Source organism: Chrysochloris asiatica, unplaced genomic scaffold, assembly GCF_000296735.1.
Source record: "Chrysochloris asiatica unplaced genomic scaffold, ChrAsi1.0 scaffold00257, whole genome shotgun sequence".
Classification (NCBI taxonomy): Eukaryota; Metazoa; Chordata; class Mammalia; order Afrosoricida; family Chrysochloridae; genus Chrysochloris; species Chrysochloris asiatica.
Genome location: NW_006408775.1, coordinates 1,368,219 through 1,379,187, shown reverse-complemented (window position 1 = coordinate 1,379,187; position 10,969 = coordinate 1,368,219). Strand labels below are relative to the sequence as shown.

Genomic DNA, 10,969 nt, shown 5'->3' with positions numbered 1-10,969 from the left:
CAGCGGTAGTGAGGTTGGCCCAGGATCGGACATTGTTTTGTTCTGCTGTGCATGGGGTCGCTATGAATCGGTTCCGACTCGATGGCACCTGACAAGCAAACACTGTCCGCCATGATCACTGTACTCTTTTCTAAGAATTGTTAGGGGCCGTCAGTCAAGTCTATGGTGGTGAAACAGGTGAGTACAGACAGCAAGAATGGCGACAGAATGTGAGGAATGGAGTGTTTAACGGGTACATTTTCACCAAAACAAAACAAAAAAGCCACCTGGCCACAACTATGGTGACTAAGTGCGAGGCAAGGAGGCTGACGGGGCCCCCAACTCTAATCAAAGCCAAGGAAGACACAAGCCTGGGAAAGTCACCTCAGTGGAAGGCTCTAGGTGGTGCTCCCGGGTTTGCTTTTTACAGACATCCTTTTGACAAACAAGCCCTGCCTGGTGACACAGTGATTAAGCACTTGGCTGCTAACTGAAAGGTCAGTGGTTCAAACCTACCATCCACTTTGCGGGAGGAGGATGAAGCAGTCTGCAAGATGACAGCCTGGGAAACCCAATGGCACAGTTCTGCTCTGTCCTACAGGGTTGCTGAGTTGGAACCAACTCAACAGCAGTGGGTCAGGTGTCTTCAAGCAGTAGCCACCTAGTGAGTGTGACCGGAAGGCACAATTCCTTCGCTGGCACCCACCATGCACACTGTAAGCACCTGACATTCTAAGACAAGGGCATAGCAATGCCTCTGGGGTCTCCCCACCAAAGAGCAAACCCTGAGTCTGAGCACAAGCATGCTCGAAAGCTAAGCTGAGGGTAAGCCACATGTGTCATGGCGTCCAAGGTCACCAAGAGCAGGGACTGAGGGACAGTCCCAAACAAGGCAGGCCAGCAGCACACAGAGACTGCTCAGGCATCAGTAGAGCGAGGGGGAGAATGAGAATAAAGCAAATGCAGGGAATCTGGTGAAAACCTGCATTTCTGCAGCTTCCCTGGGAATTATTTCAAAATAAAAAGGTTTTTTTGAAAAAGCGAGAATTAACATTAAATGTATAGAGAAGGGGTGAGAAATGTGGAATAACACTCTCAAAATCCTAAGAAAGAGCAGGCTTCTGGGTCAGGCAGAGGCTGCTGGAACCCTGGTGACTACGTGCCTCAGTCCCTCTTCAGGCCAAGAGCAGAACTCACCCCCGGCTCACCATTCAGCCAAATGATCCAAAGGCCTAGAAAATGACGTGTACTAGAACCCGTCCCCTGCTGGTGCAAATGGTTAACACGCTTGCCTGTTAACTGGAAGGGCTACAGGTTCAAGTCTATGCCGAGGTAGATACCTCAGAAGAAAGTCCTGATGATATGTCTGGAAATCCCTAAGGAGTACAGGTCTACTCTGACACACCGGGGGTCACCCTGAGTCAGAAGCAACTCAACGGCCCTGGTACCGGTAACACGGGAACTAGAGTGAAAACCTCAGAGGCAATTCATTCACTTAGGAAAACAAAGCAAAACCATCCCTGACCCCAACTTAATCCTATCCCAAGGTTTCTCTAGGAAATGCATTACTTTCATATGACTTAAGAAAAAAAACAAAAACACACATTTTGGACAAAACTTTCCTGTTTGGATGGTCTACATACAAGACAGCAAATGGTAAGGTGTCAGCAAATGTCCACTGATATGTGTCTTGTAGATGGACGTCCAGAGCCTGGTGGCACTGGACTGCTAACCATAGGTGGGCAGTTCAAACCTACCAGCCGCTCCGCACATGGAAGATGAGGCTTTCTGCTGCACTCAAGGTGTACAGCCTCAAACAGGCCACACAGGGCTGTTGTGGGCCAGAACAGCTAACAGGCTCGTTAGCAAGCAGCCCGGGCAGTTTCTTTAGGGCTAAGCTTTCCAGGCAACTTGCTGTCAGCAGCTACCAAAGCATCTCCTAATCACAGCTGCTCCATGCTGCCCACTCCTGCACCACCTCCAAGAGGGGACTGCGTTCTGGAAGTAAGCACTTGTTTTCTGGTTGATCTTAGTCTGAAAGCTCCACAGAAACCTGTTCAGCTTCCGAGCACCACCCAAGCCTCCCCCCGACAGAGAGGTGAAGGCTGCGCAGAAGGTGCAGTGGGGGGACAGGGACCACCACTGGCCTTTACGGCAAACAAACAATGTCTAATCTGAGTAGGACTCCCATGGGGTCTCCCGGGCCTTTGTCTTCTGAGCTGAGCCCCGGATCTCTGCCTGGGTCAGAGGAACGCATGCAGCTGCCCCATGCTGCCTTCTAGATCATACCAGAGGCCTCAACTCCTTCTCCAGCCTGAACACCCTCAGGTACCTACCTTCACTGGAAAAGAACTTGGTGCATTTAAAAACAAATAGCTTCAGGTTTTAAGGTCTTTGTAGAACCTGCAAGAACCCTGGTGGCACAGTGGTAAAAGCGCTCAGCGGCGAACTAAAGGATTGGTATCCGAAGCCACCAGCCGCTCCTCAAGAGAGAGAAGAGGCAAGCAGCTTCCAGCAGGACTGCAGCTGGGTTGTGGCGATGTCAAGTCTGTCACCTTTACAAGGACAGACCACCAAGCCTTTCTTCTCCAGAGTTCCCACTGGGCTTGAACTGGGAGGCCCCACGAGCTCATCACCGTGCTCATCACCACTTCCCCAGTCTCAAAGGACAGGAGTGGACGTTTGGGCCCCACTGGCACCCAGGGCAGCGCTGGCACCATGCTGTCTCTGCTCCTGTCAGCCCATCCAGCTGGTCACTCAGTGGTACCACTGGAACCAACTTGGGCCTCCAGCTGCGGCCATGGCAGTCGAGGAGGATGGTGGCTCTGTTCGGAGGCTGCAGGCCGGTTACCCCAGCTGAGCAGCCCCTGAGAGAAAGGCCCTCGGTGGCCCTGCTCGTGTGTCCCCAGACATGCACACATGTCACCAGGATTCCTGTCTAGAAAAGCAGGCTACCCAGGATGCCACAGTGAATCGTGGCAGAGCCCAGCCCTGGCCTTGTCCCATCTAGTGACCATGCCTTTGAGGCTGTCTGCTGGGCAACCTTTCTTCTTGGCAGCTGTGTGCTCACCAAGCGCTCTCTCTGCAGCTCTTCTCCAGCCTTGGAGGCTTGGGAAGAGGGGCGCTCTGGGGTCATCAGTGAGTCTGAAGGGGAGGTGGGAGCACAGTGCCTGGTTGGGGAAGCAGACCTGCACTCTTTCTAAGCTGGGAGGCTGGTTCTCAGTCTTACGTTAACCCTTCTGATTGTTCATCCTGTCGTGCACCGTTGTAACCGCACAGGAACAGGGCGAGAGAAAGGAACGTAGGCAGGCCTCAGCCCCTCAGCCCCACATCAAATGGTCCCCTGAGCAGTCAAGAAGCTGAGGTTTCAGGCAGCCCGGCACCCCCACCCCCAAGGCCAGGGGTCATGCTCCAACCCGCCTCAGCTCCTCCAGGGCAGTGACCTTGCTGGGGTCCCCCTACTCCTGAGAGCCAGTGTCCTTCCTGAAAAATGCCTGCGGTCCACTCTGGCCTCTAAATCCATGAGTCCTTGTACCCCTATACCGTTGTTATCATTGTGAAATGCCATTGAGTCAACTCCAACTCACAGAGTCCCGGTATGGGGTTTCCGAGGGGCAGCTGGTGAAATTGAACCACCACAAACTAAACTTGCAGCCCAGCGCATTAACCCGCAGTGCTATACCAGGACTCCTACCTGGAGAGCTTTAAAGCCATTTTGGGGACCTGGGCACTCCCATTAATAGCAAACAGCCCCCTCACAGATCTGGGAAACCCCACAGCAAAACAAACCGCCTGAAGTTGGAATGCATGATACAACATACTGCTCCTTTTCACAAGCACACCTGAAACACACACAGCACCCCAGGAGAAGACAGAGCCGAGACTCCAAGGCAACACTTCCTTTCCATGCTGAAGTCGAGTGTGTGTTCTTAAGTTAAGAGCAGTAGCTAGCTCCTGGAAGTACGGCCCCAAGAGCCTCAAGGGCTGATAGAAACTCAAAACTGCAGACTGGGTGTGTGCCAAGGCAGGGACAAGGCCCAAGTCACCAGACTCAACTGCACTCTCCTCGTGTTTCTACAAAGGGAAAGGTCTGCATGGTTGAAGTTGGGCGTCTGTGGTGTCCCCTCCTCTAACCGGCTTGCAAACAAGCCCTTCCCAGGTGGTGGAGACACCCTAGAACAGGATCAGACACTCTTTAAAGCAGCTCCTCCAAATCCAACATCGTCTCTCCCTTCCTGCCCCTCAACACCAGCCTTTCTGCACGAGCCAAACAACCTCATTGACAAGAGATCCAAAGAGCAAAGCAGTCCCCTCTGGAAGGCGGTGTCTCTCCAGGCAGCCTGACGGCCGCACTACTTTATACCAGTCCCCAAAGGCCTGCCCATCACTGCCCTTCAAAGTACGGAGCTGGGGACAAGCAAGGGGTCCCAGCCACAGCACCCTAAAAATGAAAGATCCCCTCTCCCCAAGGGTTTAGAAGACCAGCAACCACAGGCAGTAGGAAAGGGAGTCTAGGAAATTAAATTTGGGGAAAAACACACAGGAGTACATGCATTGGCATCTGGAAGGAGAAGTAGGCAGGAGAACAGAGAGGAGCGGAGAGAGGAGAGGGAGAGGAGATGGAGGCCCTGCTCCAGCGCAGGCTCCTTGTGGCGGCTGCTGTCCCAGGTGCTGCCGGCCAAGGCTGCCTCAGGGAGCACAGGCTGGGGTTCCCAAGAGGAGGGGGAAGTAATCTCTCCGGAAGGGCACCAGACTAGAATTACCTGGCCGTGGGGACAGGGTCAGGATGGATGGGGCTGATGGGCAGAACGGGACAGGGTAGGTGGGATGGGGATATTGGATAGGGAGACAAGGAATTCTCTGGTAGCCAGATGTGGGTCTAGGGACCAGGTTAGGTGGGGGTGGGGGTGTCAGAGGGGATTAGGTAACATGTGGGACTGGGCAGGAGGTTTGAGGGTGGAGGGTAGGCCAGTGGGAGTCTAGGGACCAGCTGATATGGGAGGCCAGAGGGAACTGGGTAAAGGGTGGGGGCGGGGGGCTGCAGAGGACAGGGCTAGGTCTGGGTATGTGGGGTGGGGGATTTGGAGACAGGCTGGGGGTATGGGGGGTGGGTCTGGGTACTAGGGATGGACCAGGGTATGTGGGAGGTCTGGGCATGGGTTGGGATGTGAGGTGAGAGGTCTGGGTATGGGCTGGAGTATATGTGGGTGGGGTCTGGGGACTGGGGATGGGTCAGGGTGTATTTGGGTGGGGTTTGAGGACTGGAGATGGGTCAGGGTGTATGTGGGTGGGATTTGGGGCCTGGGGGTGGGTCAGGGTGTATGTGGGTGGGGTTTGAGGTTAGGGGTAGGTCAGGGTATATGTGGGTGGCGTTTGGGGCCTGGGGGTAGGTCAGGGTGTATGTGGGTGGGGTTTGGGACTGGGGATGGGTCAGGGTGTATGTGGGTGGGGTTTGGGGACTGGGGATGGGTCAGGGTGTATGTGGGTGGGGTTTGGGGGCCTGGGGACGGGTCAGGGTGCATGTGGGTGGGGTTTGAGGACTCGGGGTGGGTCAGGGTGTATGTGGGTGGGGTTTGGGGTTAGGGATGGGTCAGGGTGCGTGTGGGTGGGGTTTGGGGCCTGGGGATGGGTCAGGGTGCATGTGGGTGGGGTTTGGGGCCTGGGGACGGGTCGGGGCGCAGGGCGGGGTTGGGTCTAAGGTCCGGGAGCCGCATGCGCACGCACCCACCTCCTCGGCCTGCTTCCTTAGCGCCTTCTCGCGCTCGTACTGGGTGAGCAGCTGCTCGTTGTCCTCGCGAAGCAGCTCGAGCTCCACCTCGTGCTCCTGGTTCTCGCTGAGCACCGAGTCCAGGTTCTCGAGCACATTCACCACGAGCGGCATGAGCTCCTTGACCACCTCCTCGTCATAGCAGTGGATGAGGCGTTCGAACTCGCGGTAGATGGAGCCCGCCAGGCCCGACACGCGCTCCGACATCACCGAGCCGGAGCAGTAGTCATCCTGGTACACCACCACACCGCCGCCCTCGTCCATCTGGATCTCCATCAGCGCCGCCATCGCCGTCGCCAGCGCGGCCCGCTGTCCGGCCGGCGCCCGGCCAGCAGCCCGCCGCCAAGGAGACGCAAGCCGCAGCCGTCGCCGCCGCCGCAGATGCTGTCGCCTCAGGCTCCGCAGCCACTGCCGCCGCCGCTGCTGCTGCGTCTGTCACTCACCCGCCGGAAGGCCCGCCCCCGGAAGACCCGCCCACCGAGCTGAGGGACACCGCCCTCACGTCCCTCAGGAGCCCCGGGGCACTGCTTCTGCTGGGTTGGGGGAGGGCGGGGGGCGGGAGGGAGTTCATGGACCATGACGTAGGAGGACGCCGTCTCCGCGCCGGAAGCTAGACTGAGCGCGCACAGGGCACATCCGGCCTCCTGGTCAGCGCTCCTGGGGAATGGGAGTGGTGTCGGGATCTGCCGGCGTCATTACCTGCGGCCCCACATTTTTATAGTAGCGCCCTATTTTATAGCCTGAGAGTATTATGGGAGCGCTCATGTAGTGATGGTGGTTGTGCGCGGCCCACTCAGTTTCTGTGTACGGTTTCCGCGACTGTAAATCTTTACAAGACCAGAAATCTCATCTTTCTCTCACGGAGGGGCTGGTGCATTCGAACTGCTGACCTTGCAGTTAGCAGCTAAAAGCATAACGATTATGTAACAGATAAAATAAAAAACCATCTACCTGCCTTCTCATGAAGTCCTGATGGGGCGCCGTAGGATAAGCACTGGACTGCTAACCACAAGGTCGGCGGTTCCAACCTACGAGCCACTCCTCGGAAACTATACAGAGTCACAGAATCGGAACCGACTCTACTGCACTTAACAACAAACCTTCCCATAGTCAAAGAAAAAGCACATTGTCTTAGAAACCCTGGGTGTACCTACCTCCCCTCCAACAATGGTAACCTTGTTAACCACCCCCTTCATGGTTTTAAAGCACAGGAATAGTGCAAGCTTCTTCGGAGTCCTTCTGTGGCACTGTGGGTTAATGCACGGAACTGCAACATCCTTTGAACTGTATAGTAAAGTCGGCAAGTTCAAGCTCCCCCGCTGCTCCTGGGAAATACACCGGGTGGCTGTGAGTCTGAACGGCACTTCACATGAACAAGCGGATGCTTCTGGAGTCTCAGGGTGGCGCAAACAGTTAAATGCTACACTATTTTTCAAAAGATTGGTTAGTAGTGAGTGGAATGTTAGCAGTGATCCAACCCAACCAGAGGTGCCTCAGAAGAAAAATGTTGCGATCTTTTGAAAGGCCTTGTAGACTTAGTGGAACAGTTAGTTGAGTCAGAATCAACTGCATAGCAAGACCAGTGCATATAATCTTTTCTTCAAATACTGCCTACCAATGTATCTGGGAGCATGGCGACTCCAGGATAAGCTCTGGATTGAAACCACAAGTTCAGCAGTTCTAGCCCACTCACTGCTATATAGGAGAAAGATGAAGCTTTCTGCTCTCACAAAGATTTACAGCTTCAGAAACTATACAGGGTTGCTATGTGTTAACAGCACTTAACCATTTCCTCTTAGAGATGAGTTCCTCCATCTCATCGAAAAACCCACTAACCTAGCCTTCCTTTCCTTTTTTCTGTCCTGTATTTTGTGTATGGCATTGACAAAGAAGAAGGCACCAGGAATAAATGGAATACAAATTGAAATCTTTCAACAAACTGATGGGGCACTGGAGGCATTCACTCATCTATGCTAAGAAATTTGGAAGACAGCTACCTGGCCAAATGACTGAAAAGATCCATACTAGTGCCCATTCCAATGAGAGGTGACCCAATGGAACGTGGAAATCATTGGACAGAATCATCGATATCCCATGTGAGTAAAGTTTTACTAAAGATAATACAGAAATGATTGCAACCAAATATTAACAGAGAACTTCCAGAGGTTCAAGCCGGATTCAGAAGAGGACGTGGAACGAGGGATATCATTGCTGACATCAGATGGATCTTAGCTGAAAGCAGAGAATACCAGAAATATGTTTACCTGTGCTTTATTGAATATACAAGGCTTTCGATTGTGTGGATCATGACAAGCTATGGACAGTACTGTGGAGAATGAGTATTTCTGAACACTTAATTCTGCTCATGAGGAATCTGTACATAAACCAAGAGGCAGTTGTTAGACTAGAACAAGGTAACACAGAATGGTTTAAAATTAGGAAGAGTGTGCACCAGGATTGTAGCCTTTCACCATACTTATTCAACCTCTATGCTGAGCAAACAATCCGAGAAGCTGGGTTAATGAAGAAAAATGTGGCATCAGGATTGAAGGAAGACTCATTAACAACCTGCGATATGCAGATGATACAACCTTGCTTGCTGAAAGCAAAGAGGACTTAATACTTACTGAAGAAGATCAAAGACCACAGCCTTTGGTATGGATTGCATCTCAATGTAATGAAAACAAAAATCCTCATAACTGGACCAATAAGCAACATCCCCATAAATGAAGATAAGATTGAAGTTGTCAAAGACTTCATTTTGCTGGGATCAAATCTGCTGCACCAAGATTTCTTTAAAGCGTTGAAGAGCAAAGATGTCAGTTTTACAACTAAGGTTTGCCTGACTCAAGCCAAGGTATTTTCAATAACCTCATAAGTATGTGAAAGTTGGACAGCGAATAAGGAAGACCATAGAAGAATTGGTGCATTTGAGTTTTGGTGTTGGAGGAGAATATTCAAAGTCCCACAGGCTGCCAAAAGAACAAACAAATCTGTGCTGGAAGTATAGCCAGAATATTCTTTGGAAGCCAGGATGGTCGAACTTCATCTCTCACACTTCATACATATTATCAGGAGGAACCAGTCCCTGGAGAAGGAGATCATGTTTGGTAGAGTAGAGGGTCAGAGAAAAAGAGGAAGACCCCCAGTGAGATGGATTGGCACAGTGGCAGCGGCAGTGGGGTCAGGTGGCATAGCATCAATTGTGAAGTTGGCACAGGACTGGTCAGTGTTCTGTTATGTTGTGCACAGGGTCGCTGAGTAGGTACTGACGCGATGGCACCTAACAACATTTTGTGTAACTTTAGATCTCTCAGTCTCTTTCCAGCTGTGAGTAATCTATGTAACCCATAAATGGTTCATTTCAGTGGTACTATTTTTAACATTTCCTTGTCCTATTTGATTCTCTTGTATTTAACCTGTTTTAATAGGCTTTTATTCCTTATAAGGAGCTCTGGTGGTAGAGGTGAGTTAAGCGTTGGACTACTAACCGCAAAGTAAGCAGTTCAAACACAATAGCTGCTCAGATGGGGAAAGACAAGGCTGTCTGCTTCCATGAAGACTTCGGCTCACAAACCCCAGCAGAGCAGCCGTGCTGTGTCCTAGAGGGTCACTAGGGGTTGGAATGGAATTAAGTCCTGGCTAGCAGTGGGTGTGGCTTTTACTGTCAGTCCCTTCTTGGTCTCGTTAAGTGTTGCCAGTCTGATTGTACAGTTTGTTAGGACAGGCTTTTACCCAGACTCCCCCTCCTGAGTTAGTATTCTTTGAGACTTTATCTGTGGAAATTCTTTGATACATGTGTTTAAAATGAGTTGCCCTAGTGGATTTGTCTTTTTTCACTGGGTACCTGGGATACTGATGCATCCAGATTTTTCAACATTCATAGCCCTGGTCTTTTGTAGACCACAGGTAGTGTGGAATCCAGCACAAATTGCACAAATGCCTTCTTCCCAGCTCTCAGAAATGCTTCCGTACCCTTCCCGTTTCTCCTATGAGAATGCCCATCCCAACCTGACCACACCAAAGCAACAAGCTCTCCTGCAGCTGCCACCCGAAACGCTAGTTCCCACATTTTCCTTTGCAACCTTATTGTACGCTCTGCTCACTAGGAGAAATTGAGGGAGGCTCCAGTCTCCAATTCAGGCCTGGGTTTTGATGTTAGTTAAATGGCAAACTGCTCTATTCCCAAACCTGCAAAACTGCATCTAGAAGTAGAAGCAGGCTGCGAGGGACACTCTGAAGATGAAATGAAATCCTGACAACCCCAGCTGTCACCAGGCAGTGTGTAACCGTGAGGCGTAGTCTCAGAATGAGGACGCAGGGCAGACGGGCTTCATTCGTCCTAGTGAGCAGCTTCCAGAGGCCTGAGTGGGGAATGTCGATGACTTTCTTAGGCCTTCATCAGAAACCTCACCCCTTTGGATTCCTGAAAGGGAACCCTGGTAGCACAGTGGTAAAAGCGCTAGACCCAATACAGGTCTGCGTCTGGAAAGATGACGGCCTCAGAAACCGTCTGTGGCAAGGACAGGTTTGTGGGGTGTTTTGGTTCTGGAATTACTGAAGTAGCAGAGGACCTCAGGGATAGCTCCCTCTACAACAGGGAAAGGCCATGTGACTACCTGTCCACTTAATTAGTAATTGTGCTTACTAACATTGTTTGTCACTGAAATTTAACAAGACAAAACGTTAACTCCTGAAGCTCACCTAGTAGGGCAAGTAGTATTCCTGGGAATTGGACCTGAACTGAAATTTCCTAGTAAGACTTTCCTTTCAGACTTGGAAAGATAATTTAGGATGAATATGGTTTTTTCTTGTTCTCATGACAAGACCCTTAAACTAAGAAAGGCACAAAAGTTTCAGAACTCTCCCCTGAATTTCTAAGGCTCTGCCCCTAAACCTGATAAAACCACCTAAGCCTGTCCCTGTTGCCATGTGCTATCAAGTCAGTAAGGAGAACACAAATGCACCAGTGGGTTTTAGAGACTGTGGCCTTTCAGAAGCGCATCACCAGATTTCTCTTCTGAGTTTCCCTTAGTTGTTGTTAAGTGCCGTCAAGTCTGATTTTGACTGAGAGAGACCTGCATAGGGTTTCCGATGAGCGAGTGATGAGCTTGAACCGTCAACCTCGCAGTCCAGCGCATTACCGGCAGTGCCACACTAGGACTCTTAGGTTCCGCTGGGTGGGTTCAAATTACCAGCCTGTGAGCTACTAGTCAAGCGCTA

At 51.5% G+C, this 10,969-nt stretch overlaps 2 protein-coding genes across 2 annotated transcripts in view; both read right to left on the bottom strand.

The window, feature by feature from the left end:
- Positions 1–6,022, bottom strand: part of MAPK8IP3 (mitogen-activated protein kinase 8 interacting protein 3) — a 45,787-nt gene extending 39,765 nt beyond the window's left edge. The window contains exon 1 of the mRNA XM_006873858.1: positions 5,708–6,022. Within this exon, the coding sequence (XP_006873920.1) occupies positions 5,708–6,022 (315 nt within the window). The remainder of the gene's footprint in view (positions 1–5,707) is intronic.
- On the bottom strand, positions 5,252–5,693 carry LOC102823795 (uncharacterized histidine-rich protein DDB_G0274557-like). Its single transcript, XM_006873910.1, has 2 exons — positions 5,619–5,693; positions 5,252–5,359 (listed from the first exon to the last, which is right to left on the bottom strand). Exons 1-2 carry the CDS (start codon positions 5,691–5,693, stop codon positions 5,252–5,254), a joined length of 183 nt encoding a protein of 60 aa, XP_006873972.1.
- Positions 6,023–10,969: the final 4,947 nt, after the last annotated feature.